This window comes from Gorilla gorilla, chromosome 2, assembly GCF_029281585.2.
Source record: "Gorilla gorilla gorilla isolate KB3781 chromosome 2, NHGRI_mGorGor1-v2.1_pri, whole genome shotgun sequence".
Lineage (NCBI taxonomy): Eukaryota > Metazoa > Chordata > Mammalia > Primates > Hominidae > Gorilla > Gorilla gorilla.
In genome coordinates, this window is record NC_086017.1 from 107,813,409 (window position 1) to 107,838,359 (window position 24,951).

At 36.7% G+C, this 24,951-nt stretch overlaps 1 protein-coding gene across 5 annotated transcripts in view; it reads left to right on the forward strand.

Moving 5' to 3' along the window:
• The window catches only part of EPHA6 (EPH receptor A6), a 925,594-nt gene that overhangs the window by 185,088 nt on the left and 715,555 nt on the right, over nucleotides 1–24,951 (forward strand). Inside the window, exon 5 of one of the 5 annotated variants that reach the window (XR_010132886.1) lies at nucleotides 10,993–11,506. The exons of 3 other annotated variants lie outside the window; for them this stretch is intronic. Coding sequence is in view for 1 of the 2 variants with exons in the window: in XM_055383474.2 (XP_055239449.2) it covers nucleotides 10,993–11,021 (29 nt within the window). In the remaining variant the exon portion in view is untranslated. Of the gene's footprint in view, nucleotides 1–10,992; nucleotides 11,507–24,951 lie in introns of those variants that run through there. One more of the 5 variants, XM_055383474.2, reaches the window with a different exon arrangement.

Below are 24,951 nucleotides of genomic sequence, written 5' to 3' on the forward strand. Positions count from 1 at the left end.
TTCTTGATATATTTTAAGGTCCCATTCTAATTGACTTGGATCAAATTAATCTGATTATTTAGTGTGTTGCCTACATTTCTAAGCATTTGGGTCTATCATGTACTTTGGAATTGTAGTAGGCTGACTTTCTGGAAATTTCATATATTCCTGTCTGATTTCTGTTACTGTGTCATCAGTTTTTTTATTTGAAAAGTTTGTGATTATACCAACCCAGTTCCCTAGGCCTTAAATAGAGAAAATTTAAGGGGCCTAATAAATTTCCCAAAGAATTCAAGTTAGTAATCCTGGTTGACAGGTAGTTCTGCTTCATGCAGTAATTCAGGGATCCAGACTTCTTGCCTTTAGTAAAGCAGACATCTCTTAAAGCCTTGTAGTTGTCTGTATCCAGCTCAGAGATTAGAGCAGACTTATGTCCTTCTTAGTCAACTCATATTTGAAGAGTCACATATCATCTCCTATCACATACCAACAATGACTGCAGTATATGGCTACACATAACACAAATAGAGGGAGTTGCTATTAAATGTTGTTCCTAGCTCAGTAGTCACTTTCCGCAAACAATTCTCTGCCATGGAAGAGGAAGACCAAATTTTTCTAGACATTTGGTCATCTCTGCAAGAGTCTGTCACTTCACCAACAAAATATAGATATTGATCCTCATGTGTCTGATAATGCACAGTTTTCTCCATCAGGCTCAAATAATCCCTGAACCCCTAAAATGAATAAGCATAACACAGGCTGTCAGAGCTGATTAGCCACCAGTAACTACATCAGAAATGGTCATGGATGACAGAAGAATCTCACAGATAGTGGAGTTGAAGGTCATTGAGAACAATGACACACACCATTTAATCAGTTTCCATATCTTTTGGAGAGCTTCATATTACCTACCCAAAAAGATTCTCCTATTTCTTTTCCTTCCAGCTCTCAACCCAGCTAATTATTGACTGAACCCATCTGTTCCTGGAAATATTAGTATATTGTTAAATGTGTCAAGTAGCAACCAAGACAAAGAAATCATAGCTGTTGGCCAGGCTTCCAAGTTATTGCATATTAAAAAGTTTTACCAAGGCTATTACTATTGTGTAATATAGATTTTCATCTATCCAAAGCCTCCTGTTACACATCACTTGTCCCCTGATTGCTAAGTTAATGTCACTTATTTTAGAGTTTTGTTATGGGTCTATTCCAATTACCATGTGTGTATGTATAAACACACACACACACACACACACACACACATATAGCCACACATATATATAGCCATATATAGCCACTCATATATAGCCATATATATGTATACACACACACGTGTGCTTTTTTAATATACTTTATATATATATATGTATATGTTGGAGTTAAAATATTGTTTAAAAGCTAAGGTAACACAAAAATTTCAAAGTCCAGAGCCTTACAATGTAGAAGTTAGTTTTTCATTCACGTTACAGTCTAAGGTGTGCTTGTTGTTGAGGGCTTTCCATCATACACAAAATAAGGTAACTGTGCATTTTCTTTCTCTAGCTCTGTTATCACCTGTGGATTTGTTGTTATCTGTATCCAATGAGTAGAGCATATATGTATCCAAGAAAGAGAGCATATATAGTATACAACTGCCTCTTAAAAAACTTGCCATAGAAATGACATGTATGTAATCAACAAGGTAAAGGTTTTCAGTGTAAGGTTAAATATTGTCATGTCAAGTAATTAGGGTAATCAGGATTTTTCTTTTTTGAACAGTAGGCAGGTAGTAAGCTAAGTTATATATAGATATAGTGTATATATCTTAGCAATGTAAATTAAATTTGGGGCCTGATTTTTAGATTTTTAGCTGTGTCTTATCTGGCTACAAAAGGCAAGACATTTCTTTACAGCCTTCCTAAATCTCTGGTTCTCTGAGGATATTTTGATCTGAAAGATTAAAGCCCAAAGCTTCTTACTTTTTTTTTTCTGTAAACTCTCCAGCCCAGTCAGAAATTGCTATATATATATATGCATGTGTGTTCGTATATATGTGTGTGTGTGTTTCATAAAACCAGATATAAACTGAACTAAGTATGCCAAATTAAACAGTTATTTTTATAAATTCAAACCTTATTCTCTTTATATAGAAATAAATAGTATTCAACTATTTTGAAGAAAGTGTGATTATTTTCATATAGAAACTAAAAATAGCAACAGGGAACATTTGTGGTAAACCTTCTGCAATAACAGTTCATGCATTATTTGAAGAATAAAGTATTTTACATAAATACATTCAAATTGTTTTTAAGATATCTTGTTGTCTCTTGTAAGAAAATCATCCCAGATGTGGACATAAACTCGGATATAACTTATGGTGATATTAGAGGACATTCTTAATATTTTTGAGTCCTTTGAGACAATAACTTTACAAAAATTTAAGAAATTACTGGTTTTCTCAGTTATTCATGTGGCCTTTTTAGGAATACTTTTTGTACTCAGTTTTTTCTTCCTTTGGCATGTGATACTATCAATTGAAAATTTGACTTTTATGAATAGTTCTCCATTATGATATTATGAAAACTTCTGGTAACAAGTTATCGTTTTCAATCTGAAATTACTACAAACTATTTTTTTAGAATGAGTATCAATAAATAAATAAATATTATTACTGGAAATGGTAGTCTCAGTTTTACAGGGAACTGTAGAGTAGTGGTAAATTTAAAGAGATGGAGATGTTCAGTTTCAAGTCACTGTATACAAGGACTATCAGCATGAAAAGAAGCATGCTGTACCAAAAATAGATGGGAACATTGAGACCGTAAAAACAAGCTCTGCTTTTCTGCAGCAATGGACAGAAAAAAGCATGATTTATTCCCATTATTGGACAGTATCAAAAGTGACTGCCATAAAAAGTGATGAAAACCTCTTGAAAGATGGAAACACTGTTCTGTTGGACAGAGATAACTATTGTCTTGGATAGAATTCTTTAACTAGGATTATGGTATATTTGGTCTTTTTTAAAATAAATGACTAATATTCTCATTTCTTGGTTTTATTTCTATTCTTTTTTAAAAGTAAACTACTCTTCAGGATTGGTTATTTTTTACTGCCTCGTAATTAAGGAGCCTATATTCTTTATGTTTACAATTAAATATTTTTAATAAAATTAAATGTAAAAATTGTGTTAATTTGTAAAACATTGAAGATTCTCTATTAATTTAATAATTGCATTATGACCAGGAGGACTTTCCTCTTGAAGCCTAATTTTATGTGGGTGCATTTATATATAGATTGCTATTATGAACTAATTCACTATGGAGATGAAGTATTAATATATGTATATAATTTTTTAAATTAGCCTATAAAATAAATAGCATACCTTACTTATGTAAATAATTTTTATTCATGAGGGTTGTTTTTTTTTTCAGAAATTCTCTTTCATCTATTGAGGTGACCATAAAGTTTTTCTATTTATCTATCATGAGATATGTTATAATAATATATTTCCTTAGATGACCAATCTGTGGTTTAATGAAGTTAAGTTATTTGACCTTGATGGATTGTTACCTTAATGTTGAATTCTATGTATTTTCTTTAATTTATTAAAAACTGGGATGAGGAGATTCTGTTGAATGCTATGAAGTATAAATATGTTTTGAGTGACATAAAGAATATAATATATATACTATGTTCTTGGATAGGAGTTGTAAACAAGTCAGACTCAAAATTCTTACTGTTTTTGCTACTTTGAATTCAGCAAAAACGGTGCTCATTTTTGTATAAAATAACAAATGCATTGCAATATAAAGGAATATTTAAAAAGAACAGTAAACTAGAAGAGTATTCCTGGCAGATATTAAAATGTGTTTAAAGGACTATATTTAAAATATATAGTATTAACTTCCAAAGATAAATATTCATCAGTGTTACCAAGAAAAGAGGTTAAAAATAGACTAAATTACATGAAGTAGTAAAACAATGGTGAAATTGAGTTTATTAATTAATGGGAAGAATAGACAGATTGTTTAATGCCATGGTTGTTATGTTGTAGGGGTTGATATTGGGGAGGAGAAACAATGATCATTTGGACATAGGGTGAGTATTGCAATTTCTTTTCTTTTCTTTTTTTTTTTTGAGACAGAGTTTCACTCTTGTCGCCCAGGCTGGAGTGCAATGGTGAAATCTCGGTTCACTGCAACCTCTGCCTCCTGGGTTCAAGAGATTCTGCTGCCTCATCCACCCAAGTAGCTGGGATTACAGGCGCACACCACCATGCCCAGCTAATTTTTGTATTTTTAGTAGAGACGGGGTTTTGCCATATTGGCCAGGCTGGTCTCGAACTCCTGACCTCAGGTGATCCTCCCACCTTGGCCTCCCAAAGTGCTGGGATTATAGGCCAATTTCTTAACTAAGCCCCGGAAGAGTCACTCACAATTAAATGTGAGTTGAATGTTGGAAATTAGCAGCCATTGTACCTTAGTGGAGAGATCTATTTGGGGAAAAGAGAATTCCCACAGAGTTTCTTGTTGCTTTAAAATGAAGCCTAAGGCAAAGTTATAATAAAATGAGGCTGACTTGTAGGATACAAATTAGGATTTTCATGAAAATTTATAACTGTAATGAAGCAGTAACTTTTTAAAAATGATTTGCTTTCCTATTTCTTTTTTTCTTTATTTCTTCTTCAAAAAGAAAAGGGGGGATAAATGTGCAGAACATGCAGATTTGTTACATAGGTATACTTGTGCCATGGTGGTTTGCTGCACCTATTGACCCGTCCTCTAAATTCCTTCCCCTCACCCCCTACCCCACAACAGGCCCCAGTGTGTGATGTTCCCCTCCCTGTGTCCATGTGTTCTTAATGGATGTTCAACCCCCACTTATGAGTGAGAACATGCAGTGTTTGGTTTTCTGTTCCTGTGTTAGTTTGCTGAGGATGAGGGCTTCCAGCTTCATTGGTGTCCCTGCAAAGGACATGGTCTCATTCCTTTTTATGGCTGCATAGTATTCCATGGTGTATATAGGTACCACGTTTCTGTTATCCAGTCTAACATTGATGGGCATTTGGTTTGGTTCCATGTCTTTGTTATTATAAATAGTGCTGCAATAAACATATGTATGCATGTGTCTTTATAGTAGAATGATTCATATTCCTGTGGGTATATACCCAGTAATGGCGTTACTGAGTCAAATGGTATTTCTGGTTCTAGATCCTTGAGGAATCACTATATGTCTTCCATAATGGTTGAACTAATTTACATTCACACCAACAATGTAAAAGCATTCCTGTTTCTCCACAGCCTCACCAGCAACTATTGTTTCTTGACTTTTTAATAATCACCATTCTGACTGGCATGATAAGGTGTCTTATTGTGGTTTTGATGTACATTTCTCTGATAATCAATGCTGTTGAGCTTTTTTTCATATTTTTATTGACCACATACATTTCTTCTTTTGAGAAGTGTCTATGTCCTATGCCCACTTTTTGATGGGGTTGTTTGTCTTTTTCTTGTAAATATGTTTAAGTTCCTTTTAAAGTCTGGATATTAGACATTTGTCAGATGAGTAAACTGCCAAAATTTTCTCCCATTCTGTAGGTTTCCCATTCACTCTGACGATAGTTAATTTTGCTGTTCAGAAGCTCTTTAGACTGATTAGATCCCATTTATCAATTATGGCTTTTGTTGCAGTTGCTTTTGGCATTTTTGTCATGAAGTCTTTGCCCATGCCTATGCCCTGAATGGTATTGCCTAGGTTTTCTTATAGGGTTTTTATGGTTTTTGGTTTTACATTTAAGTATTTAATCTATCTTGAGTTAATTTTTGTATAAGCTATAAGGAAAGTGTCCAGTTTTTCCAGCACCATTTAATGAATAGGAGATCCTTTCCCCATTGCTTGTTTTTGTCAGGTTTGTCAAGGATCAGATGGTTGTAGATATGTGGTGTTATTTCTGAGGTCTCTGTTCTGATCCTTTGGTCTATATGTCTGTTTTGGCATCAGTACCATGCGGTTTTGGTTACTGTAGTCTTGTAGTACAGTTTGATATCAGGTGGTGTGATGCCTCCAGCTTTGTTCTTTTTGCTTAGGATTGTCTTGGCTATGCCAGATCTTCTTTGATTCCATATGAAATTTAAAATAGCTTTTTTTTCTAATTTTGTGAAGAATGTCAATGGTAGTCTGATGGGAATAGCATTGAATCTATAAATTACTTTGAGCAGTATGGCCATTTTCACATTATTGAATCTTCGTATCCATGAGGATGGAATGTTTTCCCATTTGTTTATGTTCTCTCTTATTTCCTTGAGCGGTGGTTTGTAGTTCTCCTTGAAGAGGTCCTTCATATCCCTTGTTAGCTGTATTCCTAGGTATATTATTCTCTTTGTAGCAATTGTGAATGGGAGTTCATTCATGATTTGACTCTCCGCTTGCCTATTGTTGATGTAAAGGAATGCTTGTGAGTTTTGCACATTGATTTTATATTCTGCGACTTTGCTGGAGTGGCTTATCAGTTCAAGAGGTTTTTGGGCTGAGATGATGGGGTTTTCTAAATATAAAATCATGTCGTCTACAGACAGAGACAGCTTGACTTCCTCCCTTCCTATTTGAATACCCTTTATTTCTTTCCCTTACCTGATTGCCCTGGCCAGAACTTCCAATACTATGTTGAATAGGCGTGGTAAGAGAGGGCATCCTTGTCTTGTGCCAGTTTTCAAAGGGAATGCTTCCAGCTTTTGCCCATTCAATATGATAATGGCTATGAGTTTGTCATAAATGGCTCTTATTATTTTGAGATGTGTGCCATCAATACCTAGTTTATTAAGAGTTTTTAACATGAAGGGATATTGAATTTTACCAAAGGCCTTTTCTGCATCTATTGAGATAATCATGTGGTTTTTGTCTTTGGTTCTATTTATGTGATAGATTACATTTATCGATTTGGGTATGTTGAACCAGCCTTGCATCCCAGGGATGAAGCTGACTTGATTATGATGGATAAGTTTGTTGATGTGCTGCTGGATTCGGTTTGCCAGTATTTTATTGAGGATTTTTGCATCAATGTTCATCAGGGATATTGGCCTGAAGTTTTCTCTTTTTGTTGTGTCTCTTCCCAGTTTTGGTATCAGGATGATGTTGGCTTCATAAAATGAGTTACGGAGGAGTTCCTCCTTTTCAGTTGTTTGTAATAATTTCAGAAGGAATGGTCCCAGCTCCTCTTTGTATTTCTGGTAGAGTTCAGCTGTGAATCCATCTAGTCCTGGGCTTTTTTTGGTTGGTAGGCTATTAATTACTGCCTCAATTTAAGAGCTTGTTATTAGTCTATTCAGGGATTCAACTTCTTCCTGGTTTAGTCTTGGTAGGGTGTATGCATCCAGGAAGTTATCCGTTTCTACTAGATTTTCTAGTTTATTTGCATAGAGATATTTATAGTATTCTCCAATGGTAGTTTGTATTTCTGTGGGGTCAGTGGTGATGATATCCCCTGTATCATTTTTTATTGTGTCCATTTGATTCTTCTCTGTCTTCTTCTTTGCTAGTCTGGCTAGCAGTCTATTTTTTTTTTTAATTTTTTCAAAAAAACAGCTCCTGGATTCGTTGATTTTTTGGAATGTTGTTCGTGTCTCTATCTCTTTCAGTTCTTCTCTGGTCTTAGTTATTTCTTGTCTTCTGTTAGCCTTTGGATTAATTTGCTCTTGCCTCTCTAGCTCTTTTAATTTTGATTTTAGGGTGTTGATTCAAGATCTTTCTGGCTTTCTGATGTGGGCATTTAGTGCTATACATTTCCCTCTTAACACTGCTTTAGCTGTGTCCCAGAGATTCTGGTATGTCATCTCTTTGTTCTCATTGGTTTCAAAGAACTTGATTTCTGCCTTAATATCATCATTTACCCAGGAGTCATTCAGGAGCAGGTTGTTCAATTTCCATTAAATTGTGTGGTTTTGAGTGGGTTTCTTAATCCTGAGTTCTAATTTGATTGCACTGTGTTCGGAGAGACTGTTTGTTATTATTTCAGTTCTTTTGCATTTGCTGAGGAGTGTTTTACTTCCAATTATGTGGTCGATTTTAGAATAAGTGCCATGTGGCACTGAGAAGAATATATATTCTGTTGTTTTGGGGTGGAGAGTTCTGTACATGTCTATTAGGTCCACTTGATCCAGAGCTGAGTTCAAGTCCTAAATATCCTTGTTAATTTTGTCTTGTTCATCTGTCTAGTACCGAGAGTGGGGTGTTAAAGTTTTCCACTGTTATTGCATGGGAGTCTAGGTGTCTTTGCAGGTGTCTAAGAACTTGTCTTATGAATCTGTGCCCTCCTGTATTGGTTGCATATATATTCAGAATAGTTAGCTCTTCTTGTTGAATTATTGCCTTTACCATTATGTGATGCCCTTCCTTGTCTTTTTTGATCTCTGTTGGTTTAAAGTCTGTTTTATCAGAGATTAGGATTGCGGTCCCTGCTTTTTTTTTTTCTTTCCATTTGCTTGGTAAATTTTCCTCCATCCCTTTATTTTGAGCCTGTGTGTGTCTTTGCACACAAGATGGGTCTCCTGAATACAGAACACCGATGGGTCTTGACTCCTTATCCAAATCACCGGTCTGTATCTTTTAATTGGGGCATTTAGCCCATTTACATTTAGGGTTAGTATCATTATGTGTGAATTTTATCCTGTCATCATGATGCTATTTGGTTATTTTGCATACTAGTTCATGTAGTTTCTTCACAGTGTCTTTGGTCTTTATATTTTGGTATGTTTTTGCAGTGGCTGGTACCAGTTTTTCCTTTCCATATTTAGTGCTTCTTTCAGGAGCTCTTGCAGGGCAGACCTGGTGGTAATGAAATCCCTGAGCATTTGTTTGTCTGTAAAGGATTTTATTTCTCCTTTGCTTAAGAAACTTAGTTTGGCTGGATATTAAATTCCTTGTTGAAAATTCTTTTCTTTAAGAATGTTGAATATTGGCCTCCCACTCTCTTCTTGTTTGTAGGGTTTCTGCTGAGAAGTCTGCTGTTAGTCTGATGGGCTTCCCTTTGTAGGTAACCTGGCCTTTCTCTCTGGCTGCCCTTAACAGTTTTTTCTTCATTTCGACCTTGGAGAATCTGATGATTATGTGTCTTGCAGATTACGTTCTTGTGGAGTATCTTAATGGTGTTCTCTATATTTTCTGAATTTGCATGTTGGTCTGTCTTGCTAGGTTGAGGAAGTCCTCCTGGATAATATCCTGAAGTGTGTTTTCCAGCTCATTTCCATTCTCCCTGTCTCCTTCTGGTACTCCAATCAATCATAGGTTCGGTCTTTTTATGAAGTCACATGTTTTTTGGAGGCTTTGTTCATTCTTTTTCATTCTTTTTTTCTCTATTCTTGTCTGCATGTCTTATTTCAGTAAGGTGGTCTTCAAACTCTGATAACCTTTCTTCCGCTGGGTCGATTTGGCTGTTGATACTTGTGTATGCTTCATGAAGTTCTTGTACTGTGTTTTTCAGCCCCATCAGGTTGTTTTATGTTCAAGCTATATAAACTGGTTATTGTAGTTAGCAGTTCCTCTAACCTTTTATCAAAGTTCTTCGCTTCTTTGAGTTGGGTTAGAACATGCTCTTTTAGCTCATCATAGTTTTTTATTACCCATCTCCTAAAGCCCTACTTCTGTCAATTTATCCATCTTATCCTCCATCTAGTTCTGTGCCCTTGATGGAGAGATGCTGTAATCATTTGGTTGAGAAGAGGCACTCTGGCCTTTTGGGTTTTCAGCATTTTTTCATTGATTCTCATCTATGTGAATTTGTGTAGTTTCGGCCTTTGAGGCTGCTGACCCTTGGATGGGTTTTTTATGGGGGCCCTTTTGTTGTTGTTGTTGATGATGATGATGCTGTTGTTGTCCCTTTCTGCTTGTTTGGTTTTCTTTCAATAGTCAGGTCCCTCTTCTGTAGGGCTACTGCAGTTTGTTGGGGGTTTACTTCATGCCTTAGTCATCTGATTCGCTCCCCTGCCTGGAGATACCATTCATGGAGACTGGAGAGCAGCAAAGATGGGTGCCTTCTCCTTCTTTTGGCACCTCTGACCTTGAAGGTCACCAGCCTGATATCAGTAGGATCACTCCTGTATAGGGTGTCTGACAACCCAGTTGAGTGTCACGGGGAGCAGGACTCATTTAATGAAGCACTTTGTCCCTTGGTGGAGAAGGTGTGTTTTGCTGGAGGGAAACCCACTAGTCTGGGCTGCCTGGATTCCTCAGAACTACCAAGAGGAAAGGCTAAGTCTGCTGCTCTACAGAGACCGTGGCCACTCCTTCCCCTAGGGGCTAAGGCCCAGGGAGATCCAAATTCTGTCCCTGATCCTCTGGCTGGAGTTATTGGAGATCCTGCAGGGAAGTCCTGCCCACTGAGGAAGGATGGGTCCGGGTTATACCTTAAGAGGCATTCTGGCTGCATACTGCCACAGCCAGTGTTTTGGGCTGTGGAGACAAGTCTTGGGACCAAACCGTCCAGCCTCCCTGGCTCTGGCAGGGGAAAAGAGCAGCCTAGAGCTATAGAAATGGGTGCTGCCCTTCCCCCATCCAGGGAGCTTAGTGTGGTAGGCAGTTGCCAGTCCCAGTGCGCTGGTTGCTGCCTCTCTGCCAACGAGCTCAAAGGGCTTAGACAGGAGGCAGCTGCAGCTGGTGCTGGTTGCCCCTCCCCCAAGGAGTTTCGTTGGCTTAAGCAGATTCCAGCTGAGAGGCTGTAAGAATCTGCACATTCCGGGGTTGGGAGGCTACACCCTGGTGGCATGGTTTCATGAGTGGGATCTTTCGATCCATGGGTTGCACAGTTCCACAGAAAAAGCAGTTTCCCTGGCTGGGTAGCATGCTCACTCACCACCTCACTTGGCTGGAGGGAACAGACTCCCCTTCCCTTGTGGCTCTCAGGTAGGCCACCGCACCACTCTGCTCCTCCTTCTCTCCATGGGTCATGCTAGCCTTCTAGTCAATTTTGATGAGAGAACCTGGTTACCTTGGTTGCCGTTGAAGGATTCACATGCTTATCATTGTTTTTTTTTTTTTTAATAGGAGCCTCCAAAGGCCGCTGCTGCTTCTAGTTGGCCATCTTGGCCCCACCCCGAAACAGTAACTTTTGAAGAATAAAAGAAAAAGCAAAAGAGTAGCATTACTAACATATTAAACGGTTACATTTACAGCCAAAATTTGTTTTGTTTTTATTTTTTTGTGTTTTCATTAAGAAGACATTGTGTTGGTATGAAATATGGGTTCTGGTCAATCAAAGGGAAATTCTAGATTATTTGTAATATCATGTAATAACTTGTAGCAGAAATTGGCAGACCATAGCCTGATTGCCAGCCCCAACCCATTTTTATAAATAAAGTGTTTTGGAATACAGCCAAGTTATTCATTTACATATTATCTGTGTCTGCTTTCAAGCTATAGTAGTAGGGTTGAGTAGCTGTGTCCGACACCATATGGCCTACAAAGCTTAAAATATTTACTATCTAGTCATTTATGGATAATATTTGCATACCTCTGCCCTCTAAGCAAATTAATGCATATCTTGGAAATATAAAGTTATCAAACTTGTTATTTTTTAGCCATATATTAGTGGGTAGCATTTTTGTAATTAAACATAGAATAAAACCTCTACTGGAAATATTTCCCTCAAAAGGTAACCATCTTTTTATTCAGTCATTTATCTTGTTTAAAAAAATTATTTTTATTTATTTATTTATTTTGAGGCAGTGTCTCACTCTGTTGCCCAGGCTGGAGTGCGGTAGCGATCTCGGCACACTGCAACCTCCACCTCCCAGGTTCAAGTGATTCTCGTGCCTCAGCCTCCAAGTAGCTGGGACTACAGGCACATGCCACCATGCTCAGTTATTTATCAAAGCATCTATGCTAAGGAATATACATTCAAAAGCTTTCAATAGAGGATTTCATATTTATTTGTCTTCGGAAAGAATTTGGTTTTTATTAAAATGCAGAAATAGAGAGATTATGTTAGTAAAAAATGTAGGGATGTGTATGTGGTGCGTGTGTGTGTGTGTATTTTCATAAAGGAGTGTTAGTCAAGTGCTTGCTGCTACTTACTTGTAACCAAACTAAGGTTTGGATGCATGCCACCTGAAAAGACAAACACATAAGAAGTAAGGTTTCATGGAAGGAAAGCAGCTTTATTCAAGTGGTGACACCTTGGGAGACGGCCAGACTCAAGTCTGAAAAATCCATCTTAAGTTCTCAGTCTGAATAAGGGGATTTTAAGGGGGAAGGTTGCATGGAAACTGTACACGAGTGTGCATGGTGCAGGTCTGCTTGTTGTTTTCCACTGCTAGTTTGAGTAACAGACTATCCAGAGGCCTGGTTGGCATCATCTCAGTAGAGGTCAGGTTAGGGATTAACTGCACAGCTGTTTCATCTTGAAAGGAAGAAAATTGAAACTGCCATCTCTGCCTCATGCCTGGATTGTTGTAAGATTAGCTTTTGGACATTTCAAGCAAACAGGTAGTTAGATGTATGTGTATCAAGAAACAAACAAGGGAGGGATTACCTTTAGAGTAAGCTAGCAAACTGGCTATACTGGTTACATTAGGAGACATTTCTCAAGGACTCTTTTTAATACCAGCTAATTCTCTCATTTTGCATTTTGACTAATTGCCATGACAGACACTAAAAATGTATTTGTGATTTGTTTAACTTCTATTTCTTTTTCAACTTTTAGTTTAGATTTAAGGGATATGTTTACAGGCTGGTTTTGTGGGTATATTGTGTGACACTGAGGTTTCTGATACAAATGATCCCATCACCGAGGTAGTGAGCATAATACTCAATAGTTTTTCAACCCTTATCCCCCACCCCGCTCCTTCCTCTAGTAGTTTTCAGTGTCCATTGTTGCCATCTTTATATACATGAGTACCTAAGATTTAACTCCCACTTATAAGTGAGGACATACTTACTTATAAGTAAGTATGATTTTCTGTTTGTGCATTAATTTACTTGGGATAATGGCTTGCTGCCTTATCCATGTTGCAGCAAAGAACATTATTTCTTTCTCTTTTTTGTGGCTGCATAGTACTCCATGGTACATATATACCATATTTTCTTTATCTGCTACACAATTGGTGGGCACCTAGGTTGATTCAATGTGTTTGATATTGTGAATAATGCTGTGATGAACTTACAAGTGTATGTCTTTTTGGTAGAGTGATTGATTTAAAAAAAATATATGTACCCAGTAATGGGATTGTTGGATCAAATGGTAGTTTTGTTTTAAGTTCTTTGAGAAACCTACAAACTGCTTTCCATGGTGGCTGAACTAATTTACATTCCCACAACAGTATATAAGTTTTCCCTTTTCTTTGCAGCCTCACCAGCATCTGTTTTTGCTTTTTTTTTTTTGAGACAGGGTCTGACTCTGTCACCCAGGCTGGAGTGCATTGGCATGATCACAGCTCACAGTAGCTTTGACATCTCTGACTCTGGGCTCAGATGATCCTCCCATCTCAGCCTCCATGGTAGCTGGAACTACAAGTGTGTGCCACCTGCCCAACTAATTATGTATATTCATATATATATGTATATTCATATATATTTTTATATATGAATATATTATAAAACTAAAATATATATACATAAAATTTATGTATATATGTATATATGTGTGTGTGTATATATATATATATATTTTTTTTTTTTTTTAAAGAAACTGGGTTTTGTCTTGTTGCCCAGGCTTGTCTCAAACTCCTGGGCTTAATCAATCTGCCCCCCTCGCCCTCTCAAGTACTGGGATTACAGGTATGAGCCTCCACACTGGACTTGTTGTTTTTTTGACTTTTTAATAATAGCCCTTCTGACTGATTTCAAATGGTATCTTGTTATTGTTTTTATTTACATTTCTCTCATGATTAGTGATGTGGAACACTTTTCATATGTTTCTTGCCTACTTACATGTCTTTTGAGAAGTATCTGTTAGTATATTTGCCCACTTTAATGGGCTTGTTTATTTATTTATTTACACTTGTTGAATTGTTTTAGTTCTTTACAGATTCTGAATATTAGACCTTTTTCAGATGCATAGTTTGCAAATATACTCTCCCATTCTGTAGCTTGTCTGTTTACCCTGTTGATAATTTCTTTTGCTGTGTAGAAGCTCTTTAGCTTAATTAGGCCTCACTTGTCAATTTTTGTTTTTGTTACAATTGCTTTTGAGGACTTAGTCATAAATTCTTTCTCAAGCCCAGTATTCAGAATGGTATTTCTTAGATTTTCTTCTACGATTGTTGTAGTGTGAGGTCTTATATAAATGCGCTTGTTTAAAAAAGTGTGAGTTAATGATTTATATTCTTTGTGTAAAAGTGTACACAGCATCAGATTATAAATAAAATTTAAATTATATTTTACTTAGAAATGATAAAAAAAAGATTTTCTGTGAACCATAGACTAAATTTCCAGTAGGTTCTTATGTTTTTCTCCCTACATCTATATTATATTCTGCTTTTAGCAATCCTAGATATATGTTTATTAAGGTGTGATGGAGGCCTAATATTTACTGTGTACCCACTACGTCCTGAAAAACCATGAATTGCCATTAATTATCACAGTCTGTGTCAAACAATACACAAATCCTTGGAACACAGTACTATTTATACTTGTGCTGTTGCTTATATGAAGGGATGTACACTCACATGGAGGCCATAAGTGTATATACACTTTGTATACTTAGCTTATTATGTTATGAAATATGTTTAAAATGGGTGTTCTTTGAAATTTTCCCAAAATTGATAATCTTGAATAAAAACTTTTTATGAAGATATTTCTAAAGTAAGTAATATATCTTATCTGCTTAAGATACAAACAAGAACCTTTGTTTTCAACCAAAATAATAGTTATATTCAAATTATGAAGCATGTTTTTGCATAGGAGTTTTATGTTTTTTGTTTTTGGCATGGGTCTTCAGTAATGCCTCCTGCAAACTCATATATTGTCATTATCTTATTTTTGTACTTCTCTTTCTCTCTGCCCTCTCCACCACCAAATCTGTCTTATTTTTGCCCTTTAAAGAACTGAATTTATGTGGAATGGTGAATATTTTATCATTGTTTATTTATATTTGAACTTTCTTATACTATGTACTTGATTAAACTTTCCTGTAAAATGTGACTATATTTTCCCATTTTATACCTCTTGTCTTTTAAGATAGAGATAAACAGATAGAGAGATAAAAAGAGAGATAGATAGATCAATAGATAGATATCCAACCCATTCATTCTAATTCATCAAAAGTAAGGATTTGGAAAAATTATTTACCATTAAATATTAAAATGATTTTTCAGAATTTTACTTCCTTCCTTCCTTTCCTTCCTTTCTCCTACCTTCCCTCCCTCCCTCCCTTCCTCCCTACCTCTCTCCCTCCCTCCCTTCCTTCATTTCTCCCTTTTTCTTTCCTCTCTCCCTTCACCTCCTTCTTTCCTCCTCTCCCACCTTCCTTCTTCCTTTCTTTCCTTTCCTTCTTTCCTTCCTTTCTGTTATGGCATAAATATGCAAAACTTGTTTGGAGGAAATGGAGAAAATTATTGCTTAATACATCTCTTCTTCCATTAAAATTCTTTCTGTATGTGTATACTTGGCATTCTTAGGAAAGGACTGTGATGTTGAAACATAAATTAGCAATGCTTGCAGAATTTAATGATCTGCCTGTGAATGCAAAATATATCATATAATAATTCTGTACCTACTAATGAAACATTGAAGAGTCCAGCATTGCACGTGGAATGTTTCTTTAAATGAATATTACTTCAAAGGGATGATGATCAAAGTATTTAAGAATTCCTAAAGGATCAGAAATTCTTTTTTGAGATAATTTTCCTTAACATAACAATGCATGTTTATTTGCTGTCTGATGGCCATGGAGTAGTGGTATGTTATGAAAAAATGTCTTAAATTTGCTGTGGCAGCCTCTTTTCCCAGAAGATTAGCATATCAAGGTTTGTCTTCTATATATATTTGTAAGCTAGATAAAAGTGTTAATTCTAATTGAAATGGTTCCTTTAGTAGATTTAATGAACCCTCCACCAACAAGTAAATTAAACTGAAAATTATTGACACAAGTTTTATCATTGGAGAAGAAAATAATTACCAAAATCATTGTCTCCTCTTGATCAAATTTAACTCCCTTGTCATAGAAAATTATAAATTGAAATTAGGAGTAAAGGCCTGTGTGAAAAAAGAAGTAACATTATACAATAAAGTATTGTAGAAGAAAATCTTACTAGTTGCTGAAACCTTATACTGTAAGAAAAAGCAAGGGAAATAGATGTTCAGTTGGTAAAATCAGTATAAAGTAACAACTTAAAATGATTTTGTCCAGCTCTGTCATTAAGTAGGGCCTATAAGCAGTAGTGGAACTTTACCCTAGAAACATATGTGTGTGTTTTCTTTTCCAGAAAGATCCAGGAGTGTTTGGGTTACAGCCAGTTTCATTTCTTAATACAGGAAAATTATGAGGGTCTGTCTGGACTGTCTTTTCAACGTCAAACTAAATATGCTTTTAGAATAAAAGAATAAGTGTTGTAAGGGGAAAAACCCATTAAAACTATTCCCATCTCCAATTTTAATGTTAAAAAGAATATATATACATGATTAATTAAAATAAATTATGTTTGGGAAAGGCTCTGAGTTCACAGTGATAATTAAAAGGGACACATTAAAATACAAATATAACAGAGTGGAAGGGGATCAGGAGAGGAGTGAACACTGCTGGTGAGAACAGCACTGGAGAGCATGATTCCACATCCAGAAGACGCAGCTCCCCACATATTTGACAAGGCTCCCAGACTCTGAGAGCGTTATCAAGTTCATTGGGCTCACAGAAACAGATAATTTATTTAAAAATTAGAAACAAAAACTTCACTAATAGCTGACGATCTCTGGGAAGTGACTTTTTTTAATTATGAGAAAACATTTAAGGAAAATCAGTGCTTTTACATTCCATTTCAGAATTGCTTTGGCTATTTGTTTATTGTCTTTCCTTGTTTACTTGCACTATTTGGCTAACCTGAAGTTTGTTCATTCTTCCATTCTTCATTCTTCCTGAAAAAAAAAAATCAACAACTTAGTTAATCTTAAAATATAAAAAGAAAATCCCAAAGTGGTGAATGAAACATTGAAGATATGTGTCTTACTAAAGCAGCTTGCTGTAGGTATGGGCTGCATTTTTTGTTTGATACTTTGTATATTCAGATAGTTATTTATATAGAAGTTAAATTCTACAAGTTTCTGGTAATGACTTTAAACAATTAATATATCTTCCAACAATAAAATCAACACTTCTGATTTTGAATGAAAAAAAATCTGAATTTTTGGCAATGATTCAAAGCTTTTTCTCTGAATTTCAAAATTTTTGACAGAATCTCCACTTTAAATTCCCTCCCACTCTGTTAAATTTAACTATAATAATGTGAACATTCCAATTTCAGAAAAAAAGTAAATTAAATATAAAAAGTTCTAATAAGAAATAGTTATTTACATTATAAAATATGTATTTACTTTAAAATGCATACAATTCAGTTAAAATCAAGAGACCAAATAAGACTTATTTATAATAGCTCTATTAAGTAATAATGACATAAAATAAACTGTACTTTAAAGTGTGCAGTTTGGTAAGTTTTGACATATGTCTAGAGCCGTGAACCCATCATCACAACTAAGACAATAAGCATATCTTTCATTCCCAAATTTTTCCTTATGCACCTATGTAATTCCTCTCTCCTTTCCCTTATTACAGCCAATAACTATGGCTCTATACACTTGTCTCTTTATGTTGGTTAACGTGTTCTAGAATTATCACAGGCATCTGCAGTATCCACTCTTTTGCCTGCTCTTTAATTCAATATGGTTATTTTGCCATTTGTTCATGTAACTAGATGTATCAGTACTCAGTATTAAAAGTTCATTACTTTTAATGCTGAGTAGTAGAGCATTGTTTGGATATACCACTAGTTGTTTATCCATTCATTTGCTGATGGACATTTTGGTAGTATCTTGTTTGTGGCTGTTACAAATAAATTTGTTAACATTTATGGAGGGGCAGAGCAAGATGGCCAAATAGAAGCCTCCAATCATCCCACTACCACAAGGACACCAATTTAACAACTATCTACCCAAAATAAGCACCTTCATAAGAACCAAAAATCAGGTGAGCATTCACAGTACCTAGACTTAATTTCATATTACTGAAAGAGGCACTGGAAGAGGGTAGGATATAGTCCTGACTTACTGATGGCACACCTCTTCCATTCCCTGGAAGTGGCTGTGTGGCTCAGAGTGAGAATCTCTGTGCCTGGGAGAGGGACAGTGCAGCAACTGTGAGACATTGCATTGAACTCAGTAGTCCTTTGTAATAGCAGAAAGCAAAACCAGGCTGAACACAGCTGATGCCAACCCTCAGAAGGAGTATTTAAATCAGCCTCAGCTAGAAGGGGATTGTCCATCCCGGCAGTCAAAAAATTGAGTTCTGGCAAGTCTCACCCGCACATGCTAAAGTGCTTGGGGGCCCCGAATAAATGGGAAAGGCAGTCTAGGCCCCAATGACTGAAACTTCTAGGTGAATCTAGGGCTGAACTGGACTCACAGCCAGTGGACTTATGTGCCAAGTGACCTACACAGACACCATTTAGGGTAGTGAAGGAAATGCTCATGCTGCTAGATGTATTGGAGCTCCATTGTATGTTATTTGTTTCTTTTCTCTTGCTGCTTTTAGGATCCTTTATCCTTGATCTTTGGGGGTTCAATTGTTAAATGCCTTTAGGTAGTTGTCTTTGGGTTAAATCTGCTTGGTGTTCTATAACTTTATTGTATTTGGATATGGACATCTTTTTCAAGGTTGGGGATGTTCTTTGTTGTTATCCCTTTGAATAAACTTTCTTTGCCTATCTTTTTCTCTACCTCTTCTTTAAGGCAAGTAACTCTTAGATTTATTCTTCGGAGGCTATTTTCTAGATCCTGTAGGCATGCTTTACTGTTTCTTATTCTTTTTTTTTGTCTCCTCTATGTATTTTCACATAGCCTACCTTCAGCCTCACTAATCCTTCTTCTGCTTGATCAAACCTGCTATTGAAAGACTCTGATACATTCTTCATTTGTCCATCACATTTTTCAGCTCCAGAATTTCTGCTTGATTCTTTTAAATTACTTCAATCTAGTTGTTAAATTTACCTGATAGAATTCTGAATTTCTTCTCTTTTTCTGTCTCCCATTTATTTTGGGGTCTTTATTTGCATGCATTTTTACCACTTTATGTGTAGGGACCAGCCCCACAGGGTTGGTGGGTCGCTCCCCATGTGCGGAGACGAGAGAGTGTAGAAATAAAGACACAAGACAAAGAGATAAAAGGAAAAACAGCTGGGCCCGGGAGACCACTACCACCAAGTCGCAGAGACCAGTAGTGGCCCCAAATGCCAGGCTGCACTGATATTTATTGGATACAAGACAAAGGGGCAGGATAAGGAGAGTGAGCCATCTCCAATGATAGGTAAGGCCACGTGGGTCACGTGTCCACTGGCCATAGGGCCCTTCCCTGCCTGGCAGCTGAGGCAGAGAGGGAGAGGAGACAAAGAGAGAAACAACTTACACCATTATTAGAGACTTTTAGTACTTTCACTAATTTGCTACTGCTATCTAGAAGACAGAGCCAGGTGTACAGGATGGAACATGAAGGTGGACTAGGAGCATGACCACTGAAGCACAGCATCACAGGGAGACGGTTAGGCCTCCGGATAACTGCAAGCGAGCTTGACTAATGTCAGGCCCTCCACAAGAGGTGAAGGAGTAGAATCTTCTCTATACTCCCCTGGGGAAAGGGAGACTCCCTTTCCTGGTCTGCTAAGTAGCGGGTGTTTTTCCTTGACACGCTACCCTTAGACCACGGTCCGCCTGGCAACGGGCGTCTTCCCAGACGCTGGCGTTACCGCTAGACCAAGGAGCCCTCTGGTGGCCCTGTCTGGGCATAACAGAAGGCTCACACTCTGTCTTCTGGTCACTCCTCACTATGTCCCCTCAGCTCCTATCTCTGTATGGCCTGGTTTTTCCTAGGTTATGATTATAGAGGGAGGATTATTATAGTATTGGAGTAAAGAGTAATTGTTACAAACTAATGATTAATGATATTCATATATAATCATATCTAAGATCTACATCTGATATAACTATTCTTATTTTATATTTTATTATACTGGAACAGCTCGTGTCCTCGGTCCCTTGCCTCGGCACCTGGGTGGCTTGCCGCCCACATTTATGTTCTTTTATAGTTTATTAATGCTCTGATCATTTTTCTTAATATTGATACAAGACTTTTCTAATCTTCTGGGTGCTTCTTTCTGTGGCCTTGGGTAATTTTCTCACACATATGTGCTAATCATCACTTGGTCAAGTATTTGAGGAGGCACTCCACAAATGCAGTTTTTTTCTTTTGCCATCACTCTCCTCTCTAGTAATCTATCTCCTGTGAACTCTTTCAGTTCACGGCTGGAGCTGTGACTCCAGCTATGTTTTCTCAACACAAAAAGACTGCCTGTCTCTACCTCATTTCCTTCTCGCTGTGTTGTAGCCTGGACACTTTCTTTACGCATAAGTTGGAGCAATGTTGAGGCTGACTTCATTTTATTCCTTTGTCTTGGGGATTATATGTTTTTCTCCCTTTTTTTAGTTGTTTCACCAGTAAGTACATATTTATTCTCTGTTATATCTCTGTGGCCAGAAGTCCTGATAGAACAGATTTAATTTATCAGATTTTTAATAAACTCGAGAACATGTATATACACACAATATATACGTGTATATTATGTATATATAAAACATATACATAATTATTATATTTTTGCTTTTCTTTGTAAGTTTGTGTCTGTGATGTTTACTGTGTGTGGTATTTATATATAGGTGTCGTCATTTGAATCATTGGTCCCAGTTTTTCATTTCTCCTTGTATTCATGCTTTTTCGCATATAACTTTGAAGTTTTTTCCACTAAAGCACAAGTGCTTTTCCAGATTCCTTGACTTTGGCCTTAGCAATAAGGTTTGTTTGGGCCAATGGAATATGAGTCTAAGTTGTAGTATGCCAGTTCTGAGCCTATGCCTCAAGTGGCCTAGCTTCTTTTTGCTTGCTCTATTATACCTCTGTCAATACCAGGAGCTTTCCTAGTGTTTTCTGGTGCAGACTGAGCCCCAACTGCAGTGAAGATTGCAACCAGCCAAGATCCACAGACTGAAGCAGTTTCCTGCCATGTGCAGGCTAGATCAGATGACCTCAGTGAATCCCCAGAATAAATGATAGAGATGAAAAATATAGATACATGCGGATTCACTGACAATAATAAGATGAATAATGCATGCAGAAATTTCACAGATCAGGTCATTATAGCGAAATAATAGGACAACATGCTATGTAACTCTGGACAAGTAAGAAAAATAATATTTCTAGGGCAGTCCAGTTTACAAAATACTGAAATGGACCTGCAGAGTACCTAAGTCTGTTGGAGCATAGATGAAGAGTCAAGAAAATGCAGGATGGAGAGACAGAGCTACAGCAATGCTAACAAGAATAGAACACTAAGAATTGTAGTTTTGTGGTCAGCAATAGGGGTCATGATGTGATAAATGCTATTATCCAGACTGGAGCACCGTCTCTGTGAGTTACCCAAAAAAGGTTTCACAGGAAGAGATTCCCACTGGTCCAGTACAGTAACTTCTCCTAGCCATTTGGATAAAAATTTACTTGCTAAAGGGGATCTCAAAATATAGACCCACCTTTAGGTTTTTTTAAATTGTTTTTATATAATTTGCATATATTCCTCTTAAGAGTCTGTTCTTAACCCATTTATTATGCCTAGTGATCCGTTATTGGAACGCTAAGCTTGTGGGAGTTATTTATATCCTACTGCTCAAAGTCATCGCCAAGGTTTGATTTTTTTTTTTTAAAAAGGCAACCTCTGGCATAAATGGGTTAAATCATTGTTGATAAAGTGTTTTCTTCATTTTAATGAATTACAACTTATAAAAAACCTTCAGCATAGATATCTAAATATTGTGGTCCTTATATTACTCTTAGAATGAAAAGACTTGCAGCCAGAGTGGCCAAACAGGTAACACTACTTTCTCATAATTCATCAGCAAGTTTAAAATGTACTGCAAATGTGTTCCTTCCTCTTGATCACTATTAATTTCATAGGTTAAACTTGGACTGTATAGCCTAACAGTTCCACATTTGTGCCCCAACTATTCATTTTCTAAGAAGCAGCTGGTCGTTTCTTTTATCTTTCTTTTGCTTCGTTTTATCTTTAAAATAATATCCAAACTCAGGGTCATGGCTCAGGATGACCTCTTCTCCTTCCAGGATCTAGCCGTTGCCTGCCCCTACACCTTCATCTCCAACATTGGCCTTACTTCCTGTGACTACGCTGTTATTCACATCACTCATTGTTTAGAACTCTCGAAATTTCTTCCTTTAGGGCCTTTGCATTTGTTGCTTCCTCTGTCTTAAGTATCTCCTCTTCTGTATGACTCTTCTAGGGCTGCCCTAGCAGAATGCCACAAATTTATGTTTTCACATTTCTGGAGGTGGAAAGTCAAAGATCACGGTTATGGCAGGGTTAGTTTCTGGTGGGGATGCTCTTCCTTACTTGCAGAAGGCCACGTTCTTGCTGTGTCATCACATGGTTTTTCCTCTGTGCTTGTGCACTTGTCATGTCTCTTCTTCTTATCAGGACAACAATCCTATTGGTTTCAGGCCTGAGCCTTATACCCCTATTTAATGTTAATAACCTTTTGTAAAAGCCCTATCTCATATCACATTGGGGGTTAGAGTTTCAACCTATGCATTTTGGGGACACAATGTAGTCTATATCACCTTGCCTTATCCTTTGCCACTTAGATCATCACATGGTCGATGCCTTTTCATTACTCAGGTGTTATTTCTAATATCATTTCCTTGGAGAGTTCTCCCTCAACTATTGCTTAATCACAGTGTATTGTAACTCTACAGGACATGTCTGACCCTGTTCACTCATCACTAAAATTACTATATACAACCAGAATTGTGCTTGGCACATATAATGAAGCATTGAGAAAACATTTGTTGAATAAATGTTTTCTTCTAATACTGGTTTATGGGCATAACTATTTCTGAATGTGTCCTTTCTCAAAGGTAGACACCTGAGCTTTATGATCCATGGTGTTATCCTAAAAAAAAGAACACAATATTATTATATTAAGTATACCACTGATTATAGCAATTGGTGTCTTGAGGAGTTACAACATGTCATTATTTAAATAGGTTATCATATTTTTTCCAGTAATCACCCCAGCTATATTAAAATGAAACTTCTCCCCTTTTTCTCTCTAGGTAACATCTTCCTTGACTCTTTCTTAGACAGATGCTATAACTTTTCAGCTACTTATTAGTTTATTTCATTATTTATTGATTTTAAAATGCCAATCTCAAATTATACTCAAAGGTTTTTCTACATTTCCCATCTGTGATGACAGCTCTTATAGCTTTAAGAGTACTAGGTTGTGGGTGGGCTTCAAGACATCTCTTTTCACTCCCACTTCTAGATGCCAGCTCCCTCTGTGATTATGACAAGAGCGGGTAAATATCTTCTTACTTGACTCAATCAGATTGCAGTCTTCTTTTCCTTGGTTGTTGCTTCTCAGGCTGACACTTACTCCAGATGTCCTCTGCATGGTTGGGCTCCTAATTCCTGTAATTCTGAATGGTCTCCATGTACTTTCTTTTAGAATCACCTAAGAGGTGTTCCACTTCTTGGGTCACTGAAAGAGGCTGGTCAAGATTCAAATCCACTTATTTAATAACTTTATTCTTGGTTAAAATCCATCAAAGACTGATGATCCTAGCATACCTTTTCTTTGTTTTCTGCCTGAATGAGTATTAGCAGGCCAGCTTGAGCACAGCAGCATTATTTACATCCATCATGCCCAAGAGTAGTTCATATCCTTGCTTCATCAAATAGGAGGACAAGTTATTTACCAGAATTCCTTATCTTAGCACCTCCATCTCTCTGTTGGTCATTGCTTTCATGCCTGGGCAGCAATAAAGTATCTGTGGATCCAATGCCTCACTAACTTTTTTTTGTTTCTGAGATGGAATCTCATTCTGTTGCCCAGGCTGGAGTGCAGTGGCGCGATCTTGGCTCACTGAAAGCTCCACCTCCTGTTTTCAAGCAATTCTCCTGCCTCAGCCTCCTGGGTAGCTGGGACTACAGGCACATGCCACCACACCTGGCTAATTTTTTTGTATTTTTAGTAGAGACAGGGTTTCACTGAGTTAGCCAGGATGGTCTTGATCTCCTGACCTCATGATCTGCCTGCCTTGGCCTCCCAAAGTGCTGGGATTACAGGCTTGAGCCACCGCTCTCGGCCCTTTGTTTTGTCTTTACATCTCTTTTTCAAATTTGAAATTATTTCTCATGAGAGGTTGTCCCTAACCAGAATATTATTTCAATTTCAAGTACTTTATTCTTATTTATTTTTATCTTTATAATTTACCTTCTAAGATTTTTTTCATGTTCTTATTTTGCTACTATATATATTTACTTTGTGATATGTTAGATATAATATTAGCAAACAAGACTAATATCTATTATCAGGGAAAATAGGTTTTCAACTTTATAGTATATGACCTTTAGAAGTAAAATGTTAAATTTTTTTTTTTTTTTACTATTTTACAATGTTTCTTTTAAAACTATTTCCTATTTATATTCATTTAGATTTAAAATCCTCCAATAAGGAAATAACTTATTTTCTCTGCTGAAGAGTTGTAAAATTCAATTATGCATAAAGACAAACATCATCCTGAGTAAAGAGTCATCCGTAAGATTAGCGGAATAAATCTGCTGCAACATTTACACTTCATACTCTGAAATTGATTTTTATGCATTTTAATGGAAGCAATATTTTGCATTTGAGTACATTACATAGGAAAATAAAATGTCAAGGCTTATTCCTCACAGAGTT